Source organism: Phialemonium atrogriseum (genome assembly GCF_030411735.1).
Source record: "Phialemonium atrogriseum strain 8032-3 unplaced genomic scaffold QBC33scaffold_14, whole genome shotgun sequence".
NCBI classification, from domain to species: domain Eukaryota; kingdom Fungi; phylum Ascomycota; class Sordariomycetes; order Cephalothecales; family Cephalothecaceae; genus Phialemonium; species Phialemonium atrogriseum.
The window spans coordinates 39,556-67,195 of record NW_026848151.1 but is presented as its reverse complement, the minus strand read 5'-3'; the positions used below and the strand labels follow the sequence as shown (position 1 = coordinate 67,195).

General features: G+C 55.6%; 7 protein-coding genes across 7 annotated transcripts; 3 read left to right on the top strand and 4 right to left on the bottom strand.

Annotated features, from left to right (window-relative positions):
- Positions 1-28: 28 nt before the first annotated feature.
- Positions 29-2,887, top strand: QBC33DRAFT_492524 (uncharacterized protein; the record flags this gene model as incomplete). Its single annotated transcript, XM_060425497.1, has 3 exons — positions 29-501; positions 567-691; positions 735-2,887. Exons 1-3 carry the CDS (start codon positions 404-406, stop codon positions 2,885-2,887), a joined length of 2,376 nt encoding a protein of 791 aa, XP_060282893.1. The 5' UTR covers positions 29-403.
- Positions 2,888-3,264: 377 nt separating this feature from the next.
- QBC33DRAFT_570236 (DNA mismatch repair protein MutL) lies at positions 3,265-6,415 on the bottom strand. Its single transcript, XM_060430572.1, has 3 exons — positions 6,074-6,415; positions 5,832-6,011; positions 3,265-5,767 (listed from the first exon to the last, which is right to left on the bottom strand). The coding sequence occupies exons 1-3, from the start codon at positions 6,164-6,166 to the stop codon at positions 3,629-3,631; spliced, it is 2,412 nt and encodes an 803-aa protein (XP_060282892.1). The 5' UTR covers positions 6,167-6,415; the 3' UTR covers positions 3,265-3,628.
- A 793-nt stretch (positions 6,416-7,208) lies between these two features.
- Positions 7,209-8,281, top strand: QBC33DRAFT_83317 (uncharacterized protein). Its single transcript, XM_060433122.1, has 2 exons — positions 7,209-7,517; positions 7,566-8,281. The coding sequence occupies exons 1-2, from the start codon at positions 7,297-7,299 to the stop codon at positions 8,101-8,103; spliced, it is 759 nt and encodes a 252-aa protein (XP_060282891.1). The 5' UTR covers positions 7,209-7,296; the 3' UTR covers positions 8,104-8,281.
- A 1,442-nt stretch (positions 8,282-9,723) lies between these two features.
- Positions 9,724-12,855, bottom strand: QBC33DRAFT_83258 (uncharacterized protein). The gene is made up of 3 exons (XM_060433121.1): positions 12,131-12,855; positions 12,041-12,048; positions 9,724-11,155 (listed from the first exon to the last, which is right to left on the bottom strand). Exons 1-3 carry the CDS (start codon positions 12,724-12,726, stop codon positions 9,933-9,935), a joined length of 1,827 nt encoding a protein of 608 aa, XP_060282890.1. The 5' UTR covers positions 12,727-12,855; the 3' UTR covers positions 9,724-9,932.
- A 7,681-nt stretch (positions 12,856-20,536) lies between these two features.
- QBC33DRAFT_539769 (ATP-dependent protease La) lies at positions 20,537-24,100 on the bottom strand. The gene is made up of 4 exons (XM_060428011.1): positions 23,377-24,100; positions 21,208-23,315; positions 20,956-21,125; positions 20,537-20,868 (listed from the first exon to the last, which is right to left on the bottom strand). The coding sequence occupies exons 1-4, from the start codon at positions 23,846-23,848 to the stop codon at positions 20,778-20,780; spliced, it is 2,841 nt and encodes a 946-aa protein (XP_060282889.1). The 5' UTR covers positions 23,849-24,100; the 3' UTR covers positions 20,537-20,777.
- A 102-nt stretch (positions 24,101-24,202) lies between these two features.
- On the top strand, positions 24,203-25,721 carry QBC33DRAFT_539767 (replication factor A protein 2). The gene is made up of 3 exons (XM_060428010.1): positions 24,203-24,352; positions 24,418-24,527; positions 24,611-25,721. The coding sequence occupies exons 1-3, from the start codon at positions 24,349-24,351 to the stop codon at positions 25,337-25,339; spliced, it is 843 nt and encodes a 280-aa protein (XP_060282888.1). The 5' UTR covers positions 24,203-24,348; the 3' UTR covers positions 25,340-25,721.
- On the bottom strand, positions 25,710-26,992 carry QBC33DRAFT_83144 (acetyltransferase). The gene is made up of 3 exons (XM_060433120.1): positions 26,596-26,992; positions 26,184-26,433; positions 25,710-26,035 (listed from the first exon to the last, which is right to left on the bottom strand). The coding sequence occupies exons 1-3, from the start codon at positions 26,898-26,900 to the stop codon at positions 25,808-25,810; spliced, it is 783 nt and encodes a 260-aa protein (XP_060282887.1). The 5' UTR covers positions 26,901-26,992; the 3' UTR covers positions 25,710-25,807.
- Between the last annotated feature and the right edge of the window lie 648 nt (positions 26,993-27,640).

The following is a 27,640-nucleotide window of genomic DNA, read 5'->3' as shown; positions in this document are numbered from 1 at the left end:
GGCGTGACTGATTTCCCACTTTCCCACACCACCCCAAGGCACTAGCAGACGACATCTACCCTCCAACCTTGATCGCACTCCTTGCATTCACCTTTGCACACGACTCGAGCCCATTATTCCATCTACCTACCTACACTTGCCTCTCACTTTGCCCATCTACTCACCTTTAATTCTCCCAACATCCATTCTCCCACTGTCCGTCCCGATCCTCTCTGCCTCGTTTTGCCTTAGCACACACCTCTCTTTCTTGTCGCCTCCGACCTCAATCAAATTCGACAACACAAAGATTGTTACTCCTGCTCTCCTTCCCCTCACCATCTGACGATCTCGAAGCCCCATGCACCCGAGCCCATCGTAATCATCACCTTGCCACCTCATATGCCCGCCACCCCCTCGATCCATTATGGCAGGTAGATACACCGCGGACAATCTGCTCCTCCTACGCCAGTCCCCACTATGCGTCAAGCCTCCAGGCCTCCCTCCCTCAGAGGAGTGGATGGGGTATGTATTCCCAGGGACATAACTCTGCCTGTGTCATATGTGCATATTCTGATATTCTGGACTAGACCATCTCCAGACACCCTCCGCAACCAGACCAAACCCGCCAATGACAGATCCAAGGGAAGCGACAATCCTTTGCTTGAGAACAGGCGGTCAGGCACCGATCGAAATGGCCAACGGAATAATTCTAGTAGGCTTTGCATCCATTGAACTTTGCCTCTGACCCAATTGAGATCTGTTGCTGACTGGTCCTACCCTAGACCCCGATGATATTATCCTCGGGCCTCCACGGACCAGCTTTTCCTCATCTACCTCGACATCCAACAACAAGCTGGGTGGCAGTGAGAAGGTGTCCAAGGATTCCGAACTTCGAGATCGAGCGGAACGATTCAACTTCCGCAACAGATCGAATGAGTCTGACGCCCTTAATGATCGCTTCCGAGATGGGAGGACCAACAACTATCGCCGACGGGGTGATGGCGACCAGGATGGCGACAGCCGGGCTATGGCGAAGCCGCCGCGCAAGAGCTTCGGGAACGAAGGTGCTGAGCGCTTCCATGGGCGCATCGGTAGTGGAGACCGGTTCAGCAACAGGGATGACCGGAGAGCGAAGGATCGTGATGACCGAGATAACGGCGATCGACGAAGCAGGAACTTCGATCCTCATTCCCAGGACAAGGAGGGCGATGATGCAGAAGCAACACGCAGGAACGGCATGACACGAGGCAGATCCGACCCATGGTTCAAGGAGAGCAGCGAGGGTGGTGCCCCAACGTCCCAACGCGAACGCATTGACAGAACGAAGAATTGGAGAGAACGAGACCCCAATGAGAGGCAAGGAGACAAGCATGGCGACCGGACCAACATCCGGGGTTTTGACCGCCGTTGGGACCGGGAGCAGCGTGTCGAACGTGAGCCCGAGTGGCTTGATGAACCAGCCGACGAGAAACCACAAGGCCATACGGAAGAAGACTTCAAGAAGTTTATGGAGGCCATGAAAGCCACCAGGGGGGGTGGGGCGCAGAAACCCGAGGCCAAGGCCCCCGCAATGATTGAGAAACCAGCCCCGGACTCCGCCACGGCACCAGAGCAGAAGGTCGTCTCTGCCCCAGCTGTCGGATCCGGCCCAGACAAGTTCTTTGCTGCCTATGGCAGTACTGCTCTCGACGGCGCCGCCCCCGTGGTGGATGCTAAGGAAGCTCCTAAGCCAAAGGGCGCGAAGCCGTCGAGATTCACATCCTTCTTCAGCGCGACTGAGGATACCCGCGGCAGGACGGAGCCCCCGACGCCGGTAGCCGCCCCGCCTCCTCCGAATGGCATGAACGAGCCACAACAACAAAACGCAGAAAAGGAGGCGTTCCAGGTCTTGCTTCAAAAACTTCAGCGCCAGACCTTGGCTCAGTCGCATCAGCCCGGTGGTGGCCTGCAGGCCCCTCCAAACTTCGCAGAACACCCCGCCGCCTCAGCGGCGCAGCATCAGAAGGGAGAGGTTGTGTCTCCGGAACCGTTCCAGCCTTATGGGATGGATCGTCGGGAGGATCCTCGGCTCCGCATGGCACAGCATCCTATTCAAGACATGCTTTCTCCCCGTTCGATGCCTCCACCCGTCCAGCCGCCAGCTGCGCCACGCCCTGAGCAGAACCTACAAGACCTCCTCGCACAACGACACCATGCCCCGAGCCAGGGCAGCGGCCGCATGGAGCAGAACTCAGCCGCTGTTAATAGCAACACCGAGTTTCTCATGCGGCTCATGCAGAGCGCCCGCAACGCGCCAGAACCACCTCGCACTGAGCAAATCCTCGTGCGAATGCCGCAGCCCACGAAACAGGTTAACCTGCCAGCCATTTCCGACCGGGACGCAGAATTCCAACGAGATCGAAGCGCGTCTCAGCGCCAGATGCGACAACACCAAGGCCCGCCAGTGTTCCTCGACGAGCAGTTCCATAATCCGGATGGTGATAACCGTCCACAACCTACTCAGATCCTCCAACGGCCCCCTCCCCCAGGTCTAGACCACCACATGCACCCGTTCCCCATGGCGGGAGGCGGACAACAGATGCCGCCCCAGCGCCCGATGATCCCTCCTCCACCTGGCCTCATCAACAATTCCCGCAACATGCCGATGCCGGGCATGTTTCCTCCCAACTTCCCTCCGGGCGCCTTCCCACCGCCCGACGCCATGGTCCCCCCGCTAGCACCTGGCCCCGGACCTCGGTCCATGCAGCCTCCCCCAGGCTTCTACGGAGGACCCCCACCCCCGGGCTTCATGCCGCCGCCGGGGATGGGCCAGTTCCAGGGGCCGCCCGAAGGCCTCGCCTTCGGGGCTCCCTTTGACGGTCGCGGGATGCCACCCCCTGGGGGCGGTCATCCCTTCCGGCGACCGTAAAAGGCTTTCCTCCAAACACCAAATCGACATATACACCCTGCTAGTAATTCACAGAGTAATCCTGGCTTTCGGTTTGAAGTACGGTAATCAATCCAGGGGGGTTATGATTGTTTGTTGCAGTTTGTATTAAACTCACGTGGAACGTGGAACGGCCATTCTAGAGCCCCGTTGTTATCATGATGCAAAGGGTTGGGTGGGATGCAAGGGTGGTCTTGAGCGGTGTTGATTACGAGGGCTTCATTCGGCAGATGTCCCTCGACGAATCTTTTTCTTTTTTTTTTTCCACGGAGAGAGAGAGACGCCTCGGTCGGAATTCGCAACTCTAATGGGCTTCCATCCCCCTATCTTCGACCCACGGAAACGCAATGTTATTGGGCCGTCGTGGAGAGAAAGAAGCAGGGAGGCTGGCCGGATCTGAGAACGGCCGTGCTTGCTAAATAGATATCGAAATGGATGTCTCTCATTTTGTCCCTTGTTTTGCCCCAAGTGCTCGTCCACTTGATGCTCCTTTCTTCTTGATGAGTGATTGTCTAGGTGCCTAGATGAAACCCCCGTGTTAGAGTCTTCCTTTGATTAGTCTAGACTGGACACCACATTGATGATTGTTGGGGTTGTGGCCAAAACATTGTGATTCTCAAGATCGAGACAAATACATGATTACTAGGGCTAGGTAGGGGATTAGAGGTACCCCCCTCTTAAGCCTGACCGTCACCCTTCCTTCCCCAAGCCCATCTTATTATATCAACACCTCTCAAATACTCGGTACAGACCCTTGAGGTTCGCGACTTCGAGTACGCCACCCGACATCAGCGACCGGGTCGCCACCAGCCGGGCCTTGAAGGCGGGGAAGAAGACGTGCTCGACGGCCCGGCGGACGTGCCTCCTACGGGACTCCAGCTCCCCGTCGGCGACCGAGTCCGCGTCCGCGTCCACGTCCACGTCCACGTCCATGCCCATGCCCATGCCCATGCCCATGCCCGTGTCGTCGTCCCCCGCGGCGGCGGCGGCGGGGCCCGTTGATCCGGGTGAGGAGGGCGGCAGCTGCTCGGGGACGTAGAAGGAGGCGAGCTCCCTGAGGAACGTGTCGAAGCAGGCCTTCTCGTCGGCCCAGTTGACCCTCGGGCCGAGGCGGAGCAGGAATTGGGGCAGCTTGGCGATGGAGGGCGTGTAGCCCCTGATGAGGAGCGGGATGCTCAGCAGCTCGCCGGCCGGGGAGATCTCGAGGGAGAAATACTCGAGGAGCATCTCCCGCATCTCGATGAGCTTCTTGGCGACGAGCTCGACGAGCTCGCTGGCGTTCACGTCGGGCTGCCCTCCCTGCTCCTCTTGGTCGTCGTCGTCGTCATCGTCGTCATCATCTCCGAGGTCACTTCTACTGATGCCCTTTCCCTTGCCTTTGTTCCTGCGGCGCGACGCCTTCGAGGCAGCTGCCAGGACCACCTCATGCTCGGCGGCCATCCTCAGCAGCTCCCTAAGGTCCAGCGGCGGGCTGAAGCGGATGATGCCAAAGTTGCCAAAGTCAGTCAGGCCGAGCTGGTACAGGTACTCAAAGCAGGCTCGGCCATAATCGACGAGGAACAGCCTGACGCCGCCCTGGATGGCGGCGAGGCGTCGGCGCTCATCGACGATGCCGACGAACGTGTGGGTCGCGAACACGTCCGTCAGGTCATTGTGCATGTCGTCGCGCACGGCGGCCCGGAGCTCCCGCACGCTGGCCAGGCGGCAGCCGACGGCTTCGCGGTCGACGACCTCGTAGTCAGGCTGGTCGGCCTGGCCGGCAGCTGATGATAGGCCGGCATTGGAGCGATTCGCTGACGGGGAAGAGGTGCCCCCAGAGGGCCCACCGGTAGGGGGGAGCATGCTAGTTATCTTGCGGAGATTCGTGTCGGTCCGCACCAAGTTGTTCTCATACGCCCGGGCGGGCGTCTTGGCGCTGCCGCCAGACTTGGACGCAGGTGTGCTGTCGGAACCTCGCTGTTGTTGGCGTTGAGCAGCAGGAGATGACCACGCACCCCCGGGAAGCAATGTCTGTGTCATGAAAGTTCGGCTGGTGTCGACTGCGGCCAGCTTGGAGCGGATATGCTCGCAGACCGCCTGTATAATTTCATCTTCGTTGAGGAAGTTGACCTCCCGCTTGGTGGGGTGGACGTTGACGTCCACCCGTTGCGGGTCGATCTCGAGGCTGAGATAGACAAAGGGGTGGCCGCTCTTGGGCAGAAAGGCTGCGTATGTTTGGTCGATCGCCTTCCGTATGTTAGACGACTCGACACATCTATGGTTGATAAACAACAACAGGGTTGTCTTCTTGATGCTGTAGTTCGCGTTGGTGGCCCAACCCCGTGCCTTGAAGCCCCAACGATCATCGGCTGTCGAGTACTCAATTAGCTCATTGGCAACACTGCCCCCGTATATCTGACGTATCCTGTCAACGACTGTGGCGCTGGTTTGAATGGCGACACTAGTTGACGACTCGCCATGCTTCTTGCAGGAAAAAGCAACATGACTGCAGTGGACGGCGTACCGCCCGATCATGTCGATGATCTTGTTGTACTCGTCCGAGGCGGACCTGAAAGCACGGCGACGCGTCGGCACATTGTAGAAGAGGTCTTCCACCATGATCTGCGTGCCGGGCCGTCCTGCCACCGGCTTAGGATCTGGTGCCTGGCCGGGCTTGGCCGGCACCAGCTTGCCGGAACCATACTGGGCACGCCACGCGCAGCTCGAATCCTTCGTCTTGGTGGTGACAGTGAGGTGGGCTATGTGGCTTATGCTCGCGAGCGCCTCGCCTCGGAAGCCGTAGGTGGCTATGGAGGTCAAGTCCTCAAACTTTTGCAGCTTGGATGTGGTGAAGCGCTCGCAGAGGATTGGGAGGTCTTCTTTCTGGTGTATGTTGTCAGCACGTGAGAACCATTCCCAATGGAGGGGCCGAGGTCAAACAGCATACATCGATGCCACACCCGTTATCGGTAATCTGAAGGAGTTTCAAGCCGCCGTCTTTCACCAGTATTTCCAAGGAAGTCGAGCCTGCGTCCACCGCATTTTCCATCAGCTCCTTTAGAGCGTGGACCGGTGCAACAATAATTTCACCAGCCGCTATCTTGTTGACCACATCTGGGTCGAGAGCCTGTCTCGCCGGCTTAGTGACACCGACACGTTGAGGCAAGGGGTGTATGGAGACGGGCCTACCTTGATTCTACGGGGGACATTTAGTCCGTCGACATCTGCCGCCTTCCTCTTCGTGCCCCGCGGACGATCATCAAGTTCCATAGCATCTGCCATGTTACGTGTGTAGACAGCCTACATGGATTATCAGGCGGGTCTATGCGTGCTCGTTGGAGCCTGCTTGGGAGGACTCGGGAAGGCGGGAGGCCTGTGGGATGAGCCGATGAGCCGATTAGAGATGACTCTAAACTGCTTCTCGCCAGGGTGTACTGAGTACGTGCAGATCAACAACCAGGGATGCCAGCTTTCCCAGAATTGGAAGGCCCAGGAGATGGACACGGACAGGTTGTGGAGCTCCAGCCGGACGCCTTGCTCACCTAGGTAAAGTAGGTACCTAGGTACCTAGGATGGGGGAGAGGGTGAGGGGCGTGGGGTGGTGGGGCAGGGCTGTGCCTTGCCGTTTCGGGCAACCCTGCCTAGCCCTGAGGCCGCCAGGACCAGCTTCCGGCATCTGATATGCTTGTTTCTGTGCAACCTCCAACCTCAGTTTACAAACATTTACCAATTCTCCCCCAAGGCGATTTCCTACCCATGTTTTGGGATGACTCAAAAGGTCTCATTAGGGGTCGGGTGGCAGGAGCAAGACACCTTCATCTGCATAACCAACTGGCAACATAAGCCCCTCGCTGCTTGATACTAACAAGACCCTCTACTTTTTCTGGTATGCAAAGACTCGACCGAGCACGGCAGATCAAGGGAGCTTCTATCATGTCCAAGTTAGGCTTATTTATAAAGTCATCGCCATTACAAACGCCACCCCGAGGTTCAGCTGAGGCTAAGTCATGGCATTATTATGGGAAACCCACTCCTCGCACTCCCCGTACTATCCGTTCTATCCAAGGCTTTTCCACCCCTTCAATTTGTATTACGCCAAACCAGGCTCTCGAAATCCAATGTTTCCCTTGTTCACAGCAAAGAGGAATAGCAGTGTTAGTTAAGGCTTTCTCGGGTGGGTATGGTTGGCCTCACAAGCGCGATGGGTTTATTTGGCTTTTGCCCGTTCTACGTTGAATCAAGGGTTCCTGATCCGAAGTTCCTTTCCGACCATGGATTAGGGTGGTGGATGACGGCCCCTTGTTCCTGCTGTTGCCTGCAGACGCCTTCCCCCTGATTCTGGAGCCGTTTCTGCCCAGGCTTTTCGCACGGCACTCAAGTTGTTGGTGGCGGTGGTCATACTCGACCCATTCATGGGCAGCAGCCAGTTTCGAGGCCTCGCTTATATTCAACATATCAAAACTCCGGCAAGTGCAATGATACCGAACCCGTCCTTCCCAGTTCCATATCAGTCCGGATTTATATCATCATTTATAAACATGTCCAGAGGTCGACAACAGGACCTCTTAAGCCCGGATGTGGCCCAGAGTGACGGAAACTCATCGACCCAAGTGCACGATGTATCCAGTAACAGGTAGGTAACCCGGAAGTTACAGTCACGGTGCTCGACTAATACCCCCAGGGGACAAAGTGCGGTTCCCAGTTCTAGACGACTAACGCCAGAGCCATCGTCTTCATCTAGCCGTCTCCCTTGTGTTTCAAACCCACCCCAGTCTCCAAAGAACAAACCATCCATGGCCTTTGATCTTGCCGGTCTCATCGACGAAACTGAATCATCTAAGAACGTCCTGCAAGTTGCTCATCGTGGCGTCAAAAGGTCAAGGGGGGATTCGTCCATGGACGAGCCCTCGCCGAAGAGGGACAAGCTCCAGCAGGAGCTCGAAGAGATAGCGGCCATGCATAGTGGTGGGAGTTCCCGCAACGAAGGATGTCAGCATACTGAGAGGAATGTCGATTCTCCGCCAAGCAATAACGACACAGTCCTTCCAAGAGCACAGTTGCCCATCAGAAGCCGGAGCCAGAGCATTCGGGCACACGGGATTAGGGGAGCCAACCAAGGTACAGGAACTGATGGACTCGGTGGTTCCTCCAGCGAGGGCGAACTGTCTTTTGAACAAGAGGGATCTGAGCGAGAAGAATCTGAGCTAGAAGGAGATTGACCTACAAGATAGCGGGATTTGCTAGCCACATGAGCATAGCCCCCCAATGGAGAATTCCTCGGTACCCTTTCCTTGGAATCTCTTCTCGAGACTCATGCCATGATGGCTATCACGATTCGACGGTAAGTTTGGTCATGGTTAGGCGGTGGAACGATGTCCTTCCACAAGTGGGCGCGTGCATGAAACGTCCCACCTAATGGTTTGGCGTTAGAATTTAACGGGTTCAAGGTTCATCTGTGCTTTTCTCAATGTAAAAAAATCTCTTATTCAACACACTTAGTACGCCTTGTTCAAGGCGTTGATGCATGTTGTGCTTCGTTCTGTGGCTGGAGGCCATCGCCAAGCAGGTACCTACCTATACTGAGATACCATAAGTAGAAAACCATTCCCTAAAACTTGCGATACGACGGGCTTGGGTACTGCTGGTGACGCCAGTTCTTGCACAAGTGCTGAGACTTGTGGGTGTGGTAGGCCAACACGTGAATCGGACGGGAGGGTGCAGTTTTTAGCGACGAGTTCGCGATGCATGTGGTAGTGGCCACTAGCGTAGCCCGAGTCTCGGAGAATTTTTTACTGTTTAATTCGTCAAGTGGCCGCGTTGAGGAACGACATGCCTTCAAGGCAGGGGTGGTAGCACTAACACGAGAGGGCTTACCACAGAAGGAGAAAGACGGAAAACCTTGGGTTGCAGCATTCAAGTTGGTCGCTCTTTCCTGGGACATGAAGCCGAGAATATGGAAAGCTCCATTGGGCCGGATCTCTCTGGATATGTAGTGTAGCTCTTCCTTACTCCCTGTCACCTCTCTTTTGAGCGGTCTAGTTACGCCGTACAAATCAAAACGCAGCTTTTTTCAGGTCATTCCATGGAACCATTATTACGCGTAAGCTAAGGGCAACCTTGAAGTGGTTGGGTCATTAATAGGATCGGACTATAGCTGCTAATGCGGTTAAACCCCTCCCCCGGTAACCGAACAAGCCCCATGCTCCCTGCCTAACTCATTCGTGCTCCTCTGTTGACTCTCGAGCCTTCCCCAATCCTTGGCTTGTGCCTTTCTCTCCTCTCGTCACCACTTCTCCAGTGCTCTACAGACCATCGCCCTCCGAGGTTTGGTCTAACGAGAGAGGAAGGCACAGTCGACGATTTCCAACAAGCTGAAACTTTGCCCGATCGAACCGGTCGGGCGGGATGAAGACGAGTAAACGCTGCCGAACCAGAGACACACAAAACACCACAGACACGACCTGCGCAGCGGTCCACGAAGAAATCATCATGGGAGACGCGAATGGGGGAATATCGAGTTTGGAAACCGATGCCAATCCGCCAAGGCCTACCTACGAGCACATGACAACGCAATACACCCCAGCTCCCAACACAAACGACATGGCATCGTACATCCCGGGGGATAATCATGAAAACTCCAACGCCATTTAAATGAAGAATCAACTATCGAGGCATTATGATCAGACATTTGAACCGTGACATACCGCAATGATGCTTTTGCGGAAGATGAGAAGAAACAAAGGACAAAACGAAACGCCAATGATGCCGAAATATCATGTCTTCCGGACGAAAGGCCGCCGGCCGTATATATATGCCAATCCCTGTGAGAGTATGTACAACCACTGTACACTGGTATCGTCTCAAACTTTTGCGAACCACGAAGCACAACAACCGGGGTATAAGTGGAAGCATACAATTGCATCTTCGCCGCGACTCGCATCTCTCAGTCACAGCTTGGTGCTGATTCGGTGACGGAAGGATGGTGCCGCCGCACCTATCCAACCGCCTATGGAGGAGAAGTACAAGACGACGCCCATAGTCGCCATGTTTAAGACCTCTTTGGTGGATCAGACCGGTCGATGAGACCTCCGATGTCGACCCGGGATCGGTCTTCTCGACTTTGGGGCGACCGGTCAGGCGGCAGCGGCGCCGACTGCTGCTGCTGCTGCTGCTGCTGACTTCGTATGGGCGGAAGCTGGTAACCCTGGGTTTGCGTAGGCCGAGTGGTCGACTGCAACTCGGTTCGGGGGGGTGGGTACGAGGGCTGTCCGGTGGAATAATCAGGGCGGCTCGGAGACGCAGCGTACGACGGGGTAATCCCCGGGCTCAAGCCGACCATCATCTGCGACGGGGCTTCCAATTGTCTTGGGCCATAGCTGCCGCTCTCACTACGACGAGGTGGCCTCGGATCGAAAGTAGCTGAGACAGGCGTCGGTTGTGAGTAGGGCTGCGGCAACGGCTGATAAGAGTACACTATATCTCGGGGGTTGGGTGACGGAGTTGTGTGCTGAAACTGTCTCACAGCCAAGCTCAGAGTCACGACCACGAAGTATATCGAGTCTTGTTTCGCAAGCCCCATGCGGACGGGGAATGTCCTGGCCTGACCCTCGAGCGTCTGGAAGGTTAGGTACTCTTGTCTGTCCAGTTGATACCTGGAGATCTCGTCGGAACTGAAGCCCAGGCCTTGTATCACCCGGTCTTCCTCCTGCTTGCCAAAAATAGGGGGCAGGTATGTCGGCTCCCTCATCTTTTGCTCTTCCTGCATCTGCCGTTGATGGCCGAGCACCTTCTCCCTGTCGCCGGGCACGGTTATGTCAATCAGCTTCAGCCCCTCGATGTTCGGCCGCGCCAACGCGTCAACGAAGGTGGTTGAAGCTTTCGCAATTTCCAAGTCCGTCGTCAGAAACGCGGCTGGCTCTGGCGTCTTCGTTGAGATGGAGAGTGGCACTGGAAAGAGGTTGGCGTCGGCCATCGAACCCCTTTCAATGAACCTCGGCGCAGTGGGCTCGGCAGGTTGCGACTTCAAGACGCGATACGACTGCGAGTGGCTCCGTCTCATGCCGTCGTCGTAAGACACGTTCATCGAAGGTCCCGCACCGTATAAAGACGTGGGCCGTCTCGCGGTGCTATCCTGAGGACTCCCAAATCTGCCCGGGTCGTATCTCGTCTCTCGGTCATCTCTTAAACGAGGACGGCCGCGTTTTTTGTGCTGAACGTCGACGCACACGTCTTCCTTGCCATTGCTCAGACATCGCGAACAGGGTCGTTGTGCTAATCACAAATCAGTAAGCCGAGGAGACTAGATTAAAATTGTCTCGAGAACACGGAAGATAGCTTGATCAGCTCATACGGGCCTTGCCCAAATCACGGATTCGACTACCAGGATTGGCGTCTTTCCATGGGAAGAGCACGCGCCCAAGTCCGACGGATGCAATCGCACATAATCATCCGCCCTGTCTCGGATTTCAATAGTCGACACCTTTGGCAAACACGTCTAACGGAGCGCTTGCTCGTGTTGAGCCTTGGTGGCTAAATCCTAACGCAACCGAGAATGGTTGCATTGGCGATTTAGGGGAGACATCCCACCAGCACCTGAGGCAGCGGGCCGGCTTTCCGCAGCAGTACTCGAACCAGTTGACTGCATTCCGACCCAAGCACGGCACACATGTATGGAACTCGCTTGAGAACCACCTCCGTTCCTGGGACACAGTGCCCGGTCAAGTGCCCCTCCCTGAGATTAAGTCTCAGAGCTAGTGGCTCAATTCTGGCGGCTTTGCCGTGTCACACAACCCGTGTTTGGCCCTCGTCATGCCGCGCGGCGAGATCCCCGGAATTACCTGACAATAGGATGTCAATTAATTCCAGAAGTTCATAGCCGCGGTGCCGCCGCGGGCGCCAATCTCATGTCGCAGCAGCAGCCGGGTTTTGCTTCTATTTATACTGCGTATAGATTGGCGCTGGGGGAATGGGGTCACGGACCCAGAGGGGGGCAAAGAAAACGAAGAAGAAAAACGAAGAAGAAAAACGAAGAAGAAAAACGAAGAAGAAAAGGGGAAAGGAAAAGGGGAGGAATGGAAAAAGAATAGAAGGGAAGAAAAGGAAGAAGGAAAGGGAAAGGAAAAAGAAAAGGAAAAGGACGGGGGTTGCGGCACGTACCGTCACACCTAGGTTCTGTCAGCTCCGTCTTATTTCCTTATCATTGTGAGAGGGCATGGAGGCTTGAGAGCTTGATTGAATAGGACATACCTGAGATGGGCTCTCTTGCAGGGAACGCAAGCTGAAGCTACATGGCCCTTTGTCTTCCGCTGGAGTTTCGGCGAATGCTGAAGCGGACTTTCCTGAGCTAATGGTCGGGCGCTGACAGGATAAGCTGACGGGGCCGGACCGGGCCCTTGGGCCGGCGCTGGCAGATATGAATGTTGCTGATGCATGGCTTGGCTGTGGTGAGGATAAGAAGATACTGGCTGGGGAATTGGCGCCTCCGAATGCGGAAATGCGTAAGGCATTCTTTCGGGTGTCTCTCCGGAGAATGTCCTGCCAGGTCCCACCATGCCTGCCTGCAATCTCATGTCGCCCTGGATGGTCGGAATTCCGCGGTAGACATCTTGAGTTGTCGGTTGGTAAGTTCCCTGACTCCTCTCGGCAGACTCATGAGTTGCTTTGGGCGGAAGGGGGGGAGTCCCTGACATGGGCGGAGAAGGATAGTCCCCTAAGCGGGCCGCACTCTCAAAGTCTGCTCTGGCCCCTGTCAGGTCGAGAGCGAAGGGCGCCAGGTCTGGTATGCCTCGGCGTTGGCCGAGTGGGATGCAAGAGGCGTCGCGATGCTGGCTTACGGCTTTCATGGATGTGGCTCTGCAAACTAACAAAGCGGCCAGGGGCTCTGGAGGTCCCGTCGCCGACGTAGGTGGCGTGACCCTGTTGGCGAGAGACTCCCCGAAAGCAGCGACAACCAGCCGAACCTTGAGATTGCGATGCAACGGTCAAACAACATGCCCCGACGGTGCGAGCTGGCGGAAAAGACTGTCTAGCGGTGGTGGCCGCCTTGGCTACACAAAGATGTCTTTGATATCCAGACAGGCTCGGTAGTCCGGTAAGGTAGGATGTCGGAGGCTCGGTCAGTCAGAAATGAGTTAACAGTGGCTGGCGCGTTCAGTCGAGCTTCGGATCGGTCTGCGGCTGGCCAAATTCCAAATTCCAAAGATCTTCTGGCCCTTCCTGGAGACCGGCACCAATGGGGCGAGGCGAATCGAATCGAGGACGGTGACCCGTCGCGGTTGTTAGTTGAGTCGAGAGGCAATGCGCGATCCAACAGCGAGTCGAGAAGATGCCGCACGTTGATACTTGACGTGGCGAATCCGGAAGATCCCGTGGTCCTTCACGTAGCGGTTTCCGTGTGGTATTGGAGGGGTCCGGGGTGGGGTGGATGGGGGAGCAGGAGCAGGAACAGGAACAGGAGCTCTCACTTCCCTCGAGGCCACATGGGTGGGCGAGAGACAGGGCAGCCTTGATATGGCCGTCTTGTGGTCTCCCGGCAGCGAAAGGGTGTTGATGTTGTTGCTGAATCGCGACCAAGCGGTTGCAGCTGGACAGAATCAACTCGGTAGTTCGAGAAAGATTTGCCGTCAGTGGCAGCAGGGGATTTTGTGCGACTTAAAGCTGACGACGCAATTGAGATGGAGCCCAAAGAGCAAGGATATGTCTAGGCATGGCAGGGCACCCCGGATGGCGGTCCTGGGGTGGCTGCTAATCGAAGGGTAGTCGACAATGCCAGCAATGAGACCCCTGTCATCTCATAATTCCGGCTAGCTAAACAGGGCACAGACAAGGACCTGTCTCCGCAATCAAAGGGAAAGGGTACTTCATACTTGATGATCCAGGCGCCTCCTTCATCGATACGGTTAATGGCAGAGCCCGTTCGTGTCGAGGTACATAGATACTAGGGAGGGAGCTATGTGGATCTCGGGGGGGGGCAGCTGTGGGATGGCGTAAGTCTAGCCAGCTCCCTCCTTACACTAGCACCTGCACCCACCACACCCACCTGTTTATGGCGCGCCGCGTGAATTCCCCGTACCGTTTCAGTAAGTATGCTGAGCAAGTGCAGACAGTTTACAGTTTCAGCACACCTCGTTCTCTGTCCCCGAAACCACTATTCAAAATGAGTACCCGTTCTTTAACCTGACCCTTCTTCCTTAATGCAATCTAAGATGTGACTGGGCAAGGTACGATGAATAGTATATTTCAGATAGGTAGGAGGGACACTGGGGGTGGTACACCTACCTGCCTCTATGCGTTACCTAGGTAGGTACCTAGGTGATGGGTCTCCAGCATTGCACGGACGCACACCGAGGTACTATCTCAAGCTCCAACTCTACCCTCCAGCGGCTCAGCCCTACACTGCTGTGTCTGATGCTACGTATTAGGTGCGGTGCAATGAAGAGCTCGCCCGAGTTTACGCCTGGAAAGCTAACATGTTTGTGGCAAGTTGAAGATGGCAGAGTTGGCATTGAGAGAGCCCATGGGAGGAGCCTAGAATCCAGGGAAATAATGGGACAGTGATGCAGCTCAGCTCCCCAGTAGGCGGAACGTGCGCAATCTACTAAAGGGCCAGTGGGTTCGTCTTGTCTTGTCTGTTGGCGACTCATGAGTGGGACTGGATTTTTCGCGGGTCGACTCCAGGGTAGGTAATCTGTAAGCCACCAAATGGTCAAGTCATCACTGCGGGCCGAGCGGGAGGCACGTTTTGTCGTGCCATCCGCGACCGTCACTTGTGACCGTCATGGGGGGATCCAAATTTTGCGCTATGTGGTCCCGCTGCGGGGCTTCAAAGAGGTAGCAACTGCCCCCGAGTAATGACCCTAGGTACCGACCTAGGAAGCAACAGCATGATCACCAGAGCTCGACCAGCTCCCCAGCACAACCCCTGGTCTGGAACGCAGATGCATGTTAGTCAAATTGGCACTATCGAGTCACGAGAGCGGCATGTATAATAAATGACACCCGCGGGGAAGGATCATATCCTGCCTGTTTTGTTCAGGTAGGTAGGGATGATGGAGAAGCACGGGTCGGGTACCTACATGAGGTCACATTAGGTTAGTGCTCTTCTGTTATTAAGGCGCTGCAGTGTACCTGGCGGCAATGTCGACCGAACCTTGGTGAGAGACCCAGTACCGAGTTATCTGATGTGGAGCTTGCAGGTGAGAGGGCCTCGTTCATGCCGGGAGGATCTGTGAACGGGCCACTTGCACGCACACACCACACCAACCGCAGTGGTAATCTATCACGTACGGATACCTGTACCTGCATTCGTAGTGCACACATCCAGGCTGGGCACCCTGTAATGCAGGAGCAAAAATGTTGTCATGAGATCGGAGGTATGTAAAGTTAACAAAGCTTGCGGTTAACCTACCTACCTAAGGTAGCTAACCTTTCCATAGCATAGCGCCTTTGATATACCTGTCCTCGATTTCTTATGCCGTGTTGTATTGATGATACGTGGCGCATCTCGTCTATCGATGATCTCCGTCACATCAAAAATAGCATCCCATAATCGCTGCAACCAACTGGAACTCGATGATGACGATGATGCGAATATGCAGCCTCAATACTCTCCCTCGGCAGCTTGGATTCCATAGAGATCCGTGCCAACCTGCGGGAGCCGCGACTCCGGTTCCAACTACCCTTACTGTGTATTCGTCCCATGTCCAGAAGGATGGGGGTCGTCGCCTCACCTTTCCCTTCTAGGATCCAAGGGCATGTTGGAGCCTGTGTCATGTTCGTGTGATGCTGTATCATGCATGCACGGCTACCTGTCATAAGGTTGAACGGTAATTAGTTACGGTACGGTACCTATCTTACCTCCTAATCCTTCTATCTCCAACCAAAAATACTTGCCAATGGGGTCGATCAACCGTGCCGCACATTCGCAACAACGCCCGTGAGACGAAGGTTCGCGGTTCATCTGAACTAGTAGCCATTGCATAGTCTTAGTCGGTCGATCCCCAGAAAGTCGAGACGATCGAGACACGAATAAAGCATTGGACAGCAAAGCTAGGGCGAGTCTCGGCAAGTTTCGGATACTCTATTGGTGCGAGTGTGAAAATGGTCCACTCACCATTTTCATCGGGTCTTTTGATCCGCCCAACGAACAAAATGTCCGACGACCGGGGAGCCAGCGGTGCCCCTCCCGGCGTCCTGGCGCCAGCTCTAAAATCCCCCCCAACTTATCAAGGACCTCGAGTCATTCACACGAGTTCCTTGGCATGTCGGCATTTTGAAGCAAAAGCAAAGCAGGGTTGCGTTTTCGCTCATGATCCTACCTTGGGTTTTGTTGATCCATGTGATCTACCTTCATTAACGCATACCTCCCACTCGCCTTACGCGGTAGGTAGGTGCCGAGTGACCTTCGTACCTAACATCATTCTGGCTGGCACCCCTGTTGCCAGCACCCCCTGTCCACGCACCCTGGTGAGAGCTTGGACAGAGCTCTCTGCACTAGCAGGGGCCTAGGGTTGCATGGGCCCGTGGCCCTTTAATTGGGCCAATATAAGTCAGGGGCCACCCAGTCCACCTTGCGGCCCTTCCTCCCTGACCCTGGAGAAAGGCGAAGGAGAGGCTCTGCGGTGCTGGAACCACGATAACGACCACTAACTTGCCTGTGCTGCTTGAGAGACCGTCGCATCTCCGTCTCATACCTAACGTAGATAATCTCAACTAGTATCGCGGCTGAGCACTTTGTGGAGCAAACTTACACTAGCATGACTTGCGGGGTCCGGGACGCAGGGCTCCAGCTTCATTTCCCGGCGACCTTGAATTCTCCTCTTTTCCTGCAGGTCCGTCCCCATTCAATGGTTTCTTCTTCATAGTAAGAGCAGGCAGGGTGTGCCACGAGGGGGATTGTCTGGGTTGTCTTGGGGGGGGTTTCCCTTTCACTCTCACTTGTCTTTTGGACATTTGAGACAGCTGCATAGTGGACGCCCTGACCACGGCTTACGTGCTTCTGCGCGATGCTAGGGGTCATTACCGAGCAATTCCCGTAGAGGAGGAAATGACGATGTAGGGATCGCCATTAGTTCCTTGCATGCGCTCTGTTCCGCAATCTCTCCCGCCGTCCGTGCGTACCTAATATATCATCTTCGAACCAGAGCTTTTGTGGGGGGATAACCTCAACAGGTCAAAAATATTCGGCCACTTCGGTGCACTTGAGGCATCCTTGCAAGCCTCATCTTTCGATGTTGGCGAACCTCGTCACCGATCACTTTCACATCGGGCTAGAACCCCTAGACCGAGCACCTTATGTCAACTCACCTCAATCTTCTACAACGTACGTTTCCGACTGCGCTCAGTTGAGGTGGTCGTGCGCACGACATACATGAACGACGATCTTGGAGTGCATCTTGCCAGTCCATCCACAGATTGGGGGCTTGAGTAGAGCCAGGTGTTGCTCAATGAAGTACAGTACATATATGTATGTACCATAGTATGTACATCTGTTCGCCAAGCTCCATATGCAAGGCCACGACCCCATGTCATCCAACGTCAGAGGCCCCTGCCAGACCCATGCCTCTTTCAGAAATGCCGCCCAAAAAGATCGGACGAAAAAGAAAAGATCAGATGAAGACTTGAGTTTAACGGATTAGTAAGTGCTTCCCGCTGGAGACCGGCTTGGATGATGTAATGGTAAGTTATACCTAATTAATGCATTGTAGCTACGTAAGTGAGTAGTATCGATGAAATGTCACGATGAGACACTCCGTCGATCTTCATGACCTCGAGCAATTACCCTGCTCGTGCATGTCAATCAATGACTTGACATCACCCCGCACTTCTAACAGGGTCCCAAATAACACAACACTCCACTCCAATTGCACCCATTCAGGTAACAACCCGCGACCTGTGACCTACGTCTCCGACCCCAATTGGCGCTCTCTGTTCCAAAGTTAGAGGACTCAGAAGGGCTCTCGGGACTCGAGGTTGCGAAATTTGGAGGAGCAGAGGATTGACATCGTCCCGTGTTAGAAATGTGCATCACTGGGCATCGAACTCTGTCGATCTGGTTCACTTGCCCCTCCCCTCCTCCACATCCCCTATCATCGAGGCGATCTCCTCACTCCACCATCACCCACAAGCTCGACACTGGAGAGAGAGCAGCCTGCATGAATTTGCCTGCGAGATCTTCTCGTACGATTCGCATACCGGCCCGTGGGATGATCTGGAGGGGGTGGGGCCCCCGCCCAGATAGCCTGCTCTTCGTTCCCTTATTTGACCACTCCATCCCCAGCAGGCGAGGTATCTGACGTTTGGTGCTTCTTGTCCATCATGCTCGATCTCCCGGGACATCTGCGCGCTAATTGTGGTTCCGATTGACGATCCAGGCCCTCGTTAAGTTATCTCCCCATAATGAAGAAATCTTTTTTTGCCCTTTTTTTCCTCCGTCATGGCCGATCTGCATGGCCCCCCTCCCAGCGAGACAGGGTGTGGTTTATGTGATACCCGCCACGTGCCTACGCAGAGAATGTCCAAATAACCGGGCTGTCAGAAGTTCGTCTGGTGTCTGCCTGTCGAGGGGATTGGCAGGTGGAGTCACGCCTTGGCCAAACGCTGAGCCAAGCTTGCCGTCATGATCCTACGACTACTCCTACGACTACTCCTACGACTACTCCTACGACTACTCCTACGACTACTCCTACGACTACTCCTACGACTACTCCTACGACTACCTCCCATCGTCAGTGGTCACATGAGCTTGATCGAGGCTGCGGCATTTTGAAGGCTCATTGGGAGGTATGGGAGTCAACATGCACTCGAGCCAGGGGCCGCGAGCTCAGATACATTCATTTGAACCTTGGTCTAGGGGGCCGCCAGCTGTAGGTGATATTGGTGCGCGTCCTGTCAAGGTATCTGCGACCAAAGATGCCATCAACTTCGGCCGGCGATGACTGCCAGGTAACAATGTTGCGCTGAGCATAGGCCTCGAGAGAAAATAGGTCCCTTGGTGAATATCATTTTTGAGCCTCGTGGAACAATGCCGCCTTGGGTTGCGTATTCTCGCCTGGGTCTCTTCCGAATACCCTCGACGACTTCTAAACTGTCGTATAGCCTGGCCACTGGAGGTCTCACCAGCCTTTGGTGACCTTGGATTTTACTGTAAATGCCGCTCTCTTCTTTCTGGCCCCAAGATATGTACATGGGAAAGGCATGTGAGCTGGCATGTTAGACCCTCTGCGTCTCATACCTCTCTGGGGGATACAGCGAAAGAGTAGAGACACGTCGTCGACTGGCAAGCTAGCAAGCAGGCAAGCATGCATGCAAAATTCCTGGTGGGCCGAAGGTGGCTCGCTTCCTCGTTAACAGACCAGCAGGTTAAAGTCTATCTGCACGTCGAGCTTACCAAAATAGCAGTTGCAAGTTTCGACAAGAGCAAGTTTGTCCTGGTCTGGAACAACGCATCCATGGTAGCGGACGCGAGCACAGCCTCGCTTCCCCGACTGCCTGGTTAAGTTCGACCTAGGCCTCCTCCATCCTGTAGGTGCTCCCAAGGCAAGTCCAAATATTCAAAAACATCGCTTACGGACCGGCCTGGAAGGGTAATTACCTAGACGACCGGTTGAAAAGTGAAGAGACTGGAAGGAAGCCCCCGTGTCTATGTCTGGAACCACATCCTTTATCATCCATAAAAAATAAAAATAAAAAAGTCCATATTTAGGTGCAACCCTGTCTCAGACTTCCTCCCACCCCACTCTAACTGAAACGAGGCGGCGCCGGTCCATTCGGAAAACAGGTGCGGCTTACCGAACCGCTTTCCACCCACCCACCTCTGTGGTTCGCCTGGTTCGGGGGGTTCCAGACTCTCGGAGATCGCTTCTGAGCTTTAGCGAGGTGGGTGTGATGCCGACACCCCACCCCCGTATACGGGGGGACCGAACCGAACCGATCCTGCAGAGCGGGCGGGACTGAGTGGGGACTCGCTTGACTCTTCTTCTCTCTCCTAAACGGGTGGGCCGGGGAGGAATTCCGTACTGCGTCGCCGATCCACAAAAGGGTATTTTGGGCATCGATTCCGAGACAACGCCTCCCTCCCTTCTCTTAAAGAGCAGCTTTGCACTATTACGGCCGAGTAGCTCTGCAAGTAATCAACCTTAGGGTGGCGTACCGGGGGTGGTTTCCATCCTCGTTCGTCGCGGGGTAGTCATTCCGGCACGGCCAGGAGAGGGTTTGAATGACCTATTGGAGATAGGTCGGTGGTGGGCCTCGGGTAAGTAGGGCAGGCAAAGGACACCTTTGAACGGGGAGGATAGGAGCATTATCGAGACGGGATTTTCATCCCGAAGCGGCGCTGCAAAGGTGCATCCCTGTATCATCTGTATCAAGCTGTAGTCGCTGGCCCCTTTTCCATACCCGCGCTTACCTTCTCACTTCCCTCCCGGCATAGCCTTGGCTACCTAGGCAGCGCCCTCTGGGCTAGGACCGGCTTGCCGAAAGTGAGGCTGTCGTGGCGTCAAGGGAAAAACTAGTAGTCCCAAAGCCCCGAGATCTAATGCCTAAAAGGAGAGGGGGCGGGCGAGGGGGTTTCCTTCGGCTTGGAATGACTGCTGGGGACGATGTGCACCGGATCCCCAAATACGCGTTGCAATAACGGCGTTGGGTTGAAGAGAATGCAAATCTTGATATATTCACTGTTCAAAGTAATATTCACTGTTCAGAGTAATATTCACTGTTCAAAGTAATATTCACTGTTCAGAGTAATATTCACTGTTCAGAGTAATATTCACTGTTCAGAGTAAGAAACATCTGACAAGCAAGACATAGGCTCAGGGAACGAGAGTATCATACACGCTATTATAACTATAGACAGGTGCCCTCAGCAATGGGCTTGCAAGAGAAAAACACGACCTTATTATAATCGGGACTCGACAGTCTGGCTATACTTCTCTTCTCCCGGCCATTGCGAGTCCGGCCAGACATGGCGGAGGGCTTCCCAAACATGGCTATATGCCGCCGAGAGCTGTTAGCAAGGGCGAAATTATTCCAACATCGCGGTTCCCCCGAGAGGGGGCTGGTGTGTGGATACGTACCTGACGTGGATAATCTCCAGGCCATCCCTCACCTCCTGCGGGAGGTCCTTGACGTCCTTGCGGTTCTGCGCCGGAAGCAACACCGTCTTCACTCCTGCTCGTAGCGCTCCGATCAGCTTCTCCTTGATACCTCCGACGGCGGTGACCCGCCCTCGCAGGGAAATCTCGCCCTAGTGTGATACCATGTTAGCCTACCCCGCGAGAAGTCCAAGCACAGCGCCATCTTCGAAATTCCAGGAAAGGTCAGCGTACCGTCATCGCCATAGTCGGCGGCACAGCCTTGCCGGAGAACAGGGAGACAAGAGCCACCGCCTGGGCGATGCCGCTGCTCGGACCGTCCTTGGGGATCGAGCCCGAGGGGCAGTGCACGTGGATGCTCCTATCCTTCATGATGTTGGCCGCCGGCTCCCGCGTCAGGCCCAGCTCGAACGCGTGGGCCTTAACCCAGGTCAGCGCGACCTCGACGCTCTCCTTGAGCACGTCCCCCAGCTTGCCGGTCAGCTGCACGCTGCCGTTGCCGGGCATGTCCGCCACCTCGATGAATAGGATGCTCCCGTTGCCGCCCGAGCTGTACGCCACGAGGCCGGTGACGATCCCCGGCCGGCTAGTCTTCTCGGCGATCTCTTCCTCAAACTTCTCGATGCCGAGTATGTTCTCAATGTCCTCGACCGTGAGCTGCGGCCTGTACGTCTCGGGGTGGCCCCCGTCCTTCGCGTCTGCAAACTCGACCGCCTTCGCGCGACACACCGAGCCCAGCTCCCTCTCCAGATTGCGAACCCCCGACTCGCGAGTATAAGACTCGATTATCTTGGATACAACATCCTGTGTGAAGGCAACTTGGTCCTCGTTTAGTCCGTTGACTCGTATCTGTTTGGGTATTAGGTGCTGCAGTGCGATATGCCTCTTCTCGAGCGTGGTGTAGCCGGGGATGTAGAGGGTCTCCATGCGGTCGAGCAACGGAGGCGGGATGGTGTCGAGGGAATTCGCCGTGGCGATGAACAACACCTTGCTCAGGTCTATTGGTATGTTGACGTAGTGATCCACGAAGGTATGGTTCTGTTCAGGGTCAAGGACTTCAAGCATGGCCGCCGACGGGTCGCCATGGAAATTGGAGCCGCCGACCTTGTCGATCTCGTCTAGTAGAAAGACGGGATTTGCTACGCCCGCTTTCCTTAGGCCCTGGACGATCAATCCGGGCATTGCAGCGACGTATGTTCTCCGGTGGCCGCGTATCTCCGCCTCGTCCCTCACTCCTCCTAGCGAGATCCGGTGGAACTTACGGCCCAAAGCTGTTGCCACAGACCTTGCAAGACTTGTCTTGCCCACGCCTGGAGGACCAACTAGGAGGAGAATAGGTGACTTGTCAATCATACGCTTGCTCTTTAGGATCTCGAGTTTCGCAGTGTTAGGCTTGGGCCTCTCGTCCAGCTTGACATCTTCTGATGTTGAGCCCTTGGCGTCATCATCCCTGTTCGGCTCAGGTCCCATCTCCTGCTCCGCTTGCTTTATCTGCACCTCAATGTCCTCGTTGATAGATTGCTTGAGCCTCAGGACAGCCAGGTATTCTAGGAGTCGCTTCTTGACCTTCTCTAGCCCGAAATGATCGTCGTCGAGCTGCTTTCTCGCCCTCGTCAGAGTCTGCGGCCCAAGACGGTCATCTGTCATCGCCGACCATGGAATCTCGGCCAAGGTTTCGAGATATGTCCTCATGACAGAGTATTCAGCTTGTGCCGGGGACATCTTCTTCAATCTCTTGATCTCTCGGTCTGCCACCTTGGCAGCTTCCGGCGTCAGTTTTGCAGCGTCAAGCCTTTTCTGGAGTTCATCGACTTCATTGGGTTCCTGGTCTTCGTCCTGGTTTCCAGAACCCATGAAGCCGGGGGGTGGCGGGAAGGGCATGCCTACGGCAGGGGCTGGGCCTCGAGACGGAGTTTTGGCCGCATTCGGCCTCCAGATCTTCTCAATCTCTTTCTGAGCCGAGTCTGGATCGATAGTAAATGGAAGCGTCGTGGTCGTGAAGGTAGTGATCTTGACGTTGTTCTTGATGGTTCCGACCTGGCGGTCCAGCAATTCGATGACCTTGGCGATGCGTTCCTTCACATCGACCAAGGCAAGGACCCGCAATCTCTCCTCAAAAGAGCAGTCAACAATGTTTGCCATGAAGTCCGCCAACGACCCCGCATCGACCACCTTCTTCTTGACAATGAAGAAGTCCAGCCGACGGGCGAGAAGCGGGGACAAGCCGATAGATCCGGCAGGCCGGGGAAGCATAGAGGCCAGTCTAAGAATCCCCACGAGTTCCCGTGAGAGTTGTTTTAGATTCTGGAACAGCTCCTGAAGAGCGGGGTCCAGGAGCGAGACTGCATCTAGGTCAGGCATGCGTCCAAGGGAGGGCAAAGGTTGCGGGGGAGCTGCTGCTACCTTCGTCCTTGAAGTATACGACCTTGGCTTCAAAGTACGGCCGCTCCGAGTACATATTATCAATCCTTATGCGCGAGACTCCTTCGACCAGAAGGGTGAACTCGCCCGTGCCTTGGCCTTCAACGCCGGTTATCCTTGCCGCGACTCCCCACGGAAACAAATCCGCCTTTGTCGCCTTTGCCGGGTCAATGACTGGCGGGTCCGTTTCGTCGACATGGTCGCCATCGTCCTGGATAACGAGCTGGCCATTCGGGCTGAGGAGAGGGGAGGCGATGGGGACGCAGGCGATGGGGACGGTGTCTATGCGGCCATTCGGGCTCTTGGACGATGCCCTCGTGTACACGGTCGCGAGGAGAGAGGCAATATCCGGTCGATTGGCGGAGACGGGTATTCGTTGGATGACGCCCGGCAGAAGGACGGTGCCGGTCGGGAGTGGGATAAGTGGGAGCGTTGCGGATTGCGAGCGAGCCATGGGGTGCAGTTGATGTCGTCACACAAGGTCGCAACAATACGCAGGTATGCGTGATGAGTATTAATATCTAGGTAATCCGTAAACTCGTCCGAGGTTTAGTCAGGTGTAGCAAAATAAGAAATCGCCGGGAGGTAGTAGTCAGATGCAATGTCGTCAGAACCTATGCTCGGTTGTCAACGTCGAAGCTTCCAGTCAGTCGCATCAGCCGAGGCTAAACATGGCGGACGCCAGTCACAATCAGCAGCTGGTGATGCCGTCGGCCAGCTGGGGTGGGTCCCACAAGCACTTCGTTTTCCGCTGACAAGGGTTCCAGTCGCCCGACACTTGCCATGCCATCCTGGTCCCCGGGTTGCTCCCCAGTTTAAGTGGGCCCCGCGCGTTAAAGTGGTCGGCGCGTCATCCCACTTAAGAAAGCGCGTCTTTTCCTCCCCACAGCGCAACAACCCCCCTTCCAGTGGCCAGACCAGACAAGGCAGCACCAAAACGACAGAATAGCAGCTATGAGTACGTGGATCCGCGATGATGGTTTTGGGGGCATATCTAGAAGCGTGAACTGACTCCCAACAAAGCCTCATACGGCGGTGGCTACTCCAGGACATCCTACGGCGCCCAGGGCGGCGAGGATGGTGGCGGTTTTCTAGGCGGGTCACAACAGGGCAGCCAAAGTGGCGGAGGCAAGGTAAGCCGATTGCACACCCCACGCGTCCTTGAGAAAGGTCTCGGCGCAGGATATCTGCTAACCACCGTTTCCAATCACTGCAGGGCTACGGCGACGAGTCCCTCCGGCCCGTGACGATCAAGCAGCTGGCGGACTGGGAAGAGGCGTTCCCCGGTGCGGACGTGGCGATCGACGGCGCACCGCTCACGCAGGTGACGATTGTGGGCCAGGTGCGGGCGGTGAACCCGCAGACCACCAACATCACGTACCGGCTGGACGACGGCACCGCCACCATCGACGTCAAGAACTGGGTGGACCCGGAGCGGCCCGACGACAGCAGCCCCAAGTTCGCGCAGGACCAGTACGTCCGCGTGCTGGGCCGCCTCAAGAGCTTCAACGGCAAGAAGCACGTCGGCGCCCTCTTCATGCGCCCCATTGACGACTACAACGAGGTCAACTACCACCTGCTCGAGGCCGCCTACGTCCACCTGTACCTGACCAAGGGCCCGCCGGGCCAGCAGCAGGCGGAGGCTGGGGCGGGCCAGGGCGCGGGCGCGGGCGGCGAGAGCATGTTTGTCGACGGGTATGGCGCTGGTGCGGCGACCGGTATGTCGGGTAAGCTGGTGGGCTGCTCGGCGAAGGCGCAGACCATGTACAACTTCTTGCAGAACTCGCCGGGCGGCAACGAGGGCGTGAATGTGAACGTCATCTCCAGCGGCAGCGGGCTGAGCGTGAGAGACGTGCTCGAGGCTGCATATGAGCTATTAGGCCAGGGTCTCATCTACACCACTATCGACGACGAGACATGGGCCCTGCTGGAGTCCTATGGTTGATGAGGCACGAGATGGCTGTATTTGACTCTCCTACCCCCAGGGATATTGAGCTATTGGCGTTGGATTTTGCATTGCCACGTATGGTTGATTCGGGAACGGGCGGCATGACGCCTTTAAATAAGGACTGAGTGGAGTGGGATGAGTATAGAAACGAAGGGGTACTCCTGACGGTAAGATAAATAAAAGGACACCCAAGAGAAAAGAAAGGCCAGGGATGCGGCAGATGATTGTCAGGAGCCACAAGCCAATAATGTCTGACCCGCATGTTCGCATGTTGAATGCGCCAAGGTTTGGAAGTGAATAATAGAAAAGAGAGGGTAAAAGAAGTAGCAAAAACAGCACGAGGAAGGGGGTGTGAGTGTGGTGTGTGAGTGAGAATAGCACCCTGTCCTGTGAGTTGATCAATCTGGCCTCACGTCCCTCCGGCCTCCTCCGCAAGTCAACCAAACGCCCCTCCCCCCTTTCTCCCTAGGCCATCTTCCCACCACCAAACCCGAGCGCCTTGGTCGGAATGGAGTAAACTACCTTTTGGGCCGGTTCGGGCTCACGAACCATGATGGACAGGCGGACAGGCGCCATTCCACGCCCGCGCTCGAGGAAGACGTCCCTCCGGATCTCGAAGCCGAACTTCTCATAGTAGCCGTTGTTGGCCAGTGAACTTGACTCGAGGTAGATCGGGCGGTTCTCAGCATCAGCCTACATGTTCCCAATCGCGGGGAGAGTTTTCGTTTCAGCAAAGAGAAATTGTTATCGCAGCCCAGGAACCCCCACCTCCCCACTCCGGGGGAAAAAAGGTAGAAGGATAGGGGTAAGTTGGGAAGGGAAAAGGGGGGGTTTTACTCACCCTCTGAATAATGTGCTCGAGGAGTTTCCCCGCGTGACCGCGGCGCCGACCGCTCGGCTTGGTGCCGAGGTAGACGAGATACCAGGCGTCACCGTCGCGGTCGCCGAGGACTGAGATCTTTGCGTCGTGAAGCACGGCCAGGAGCTCGTCGTACCGCCTCTTGCCCTCGGCGGACAGTTGGAACTTGAGGCGCCAGAGGCCGCTCCGGAGGATCGTCCACCATCCGTCCAGGTCCTTGCCCGGAGGTAGCCTGAAGGTTTTATGTCTCTCGTTCAGTATATTTCGCTGTTGGAGACGTATATCTAAGGGTGCTTCGGATTGGGAGGGGGAGAGGGAGGGGGAGAGGAAGGGCAAGGGGAAGGGGAAGGGGAAGGGAGGGAAACAGAAAAGTACAAGAAGGTTCAACACGGACCAGAGCGCGACCCCCTCGTAGTCGGGGCCGATGGTGGTAACGACGCCATTGTAGCAGTGAGCAGCCACAATGTAGGACATGATGTCGACGTGGACCTTCCATCTGTCCTCGGCCGACAGGTCTGCCATGTCGTCCGAGGTGACGAGGTACTGGGCCACGTCGTCGGTAGCGAAGGCGTGCGCCAGCGAGAGGGCGGCGGCCCTGTACTCGGATATGCCGATGACGCGCACGCTGTCCTCCCACCTCGGCGGGACGAGGGAGCGTTTGAATTCCACAAACGCCACGCGGCTTCTCACGGTCTCCATGCTGCGCAACTTTCCCTTCCCTCGGCGGTTGGTGATCCCTGTGCATCACAGCATCTAAGTATGAGCCTCCGGCCATCGGGAGACTCGGCGAGGTTCGCTGGAGAGCATACATACTTTACACACTTGATATATCTTGTATACTATCACCCGTATGGACTCTCGAGAGTTGGCTTCTCGAGACGGACATGAATCTGGACGGATGTCGCAAGCAATTGAGGGCAGTACGTAGGTCAGAAGACATCAATGTAGCCTTAACTGGTTCTCTTTCTTCTTCTTATGCGTGCTCGACGGCCGGAATTTGGAATAAGGGGTGCAGGGGGTGCACAAAAGTAAATATCACTGCCGACGGAGGGGCAGAAAAAGATGCCAGTATTGGGATCCCACCGTTCGGAGCAGGCAAGTGAGACCCAGAGGAGGATCACGGAGGAGAGCCCGATTGAGTAAGAATCCCCCACTATGGGGGACTTGAAGCAGTTCTTTCAATGGCGAGTGTGAGAGATGCTGGATACTTGACCGTGGTTGGAGATCAAGAGAAGGGAGATCAGAAAGACAGAAAGCAGAGACTCAGTGTTATAAGGAAGGCGGCCAACAACACCGAGGCGGACCCGTGGAGGGTTGGGGTTGGGGGGGGGGGGGGGGGGGGGACGACAAAAAAAAATTTACAAAGGGGAAAAAATGGTGGGGATGTAATGCGGGCACCATTTTTGGTAAAAAAGTTTTTGGAGCCCCAAAAAACCAAA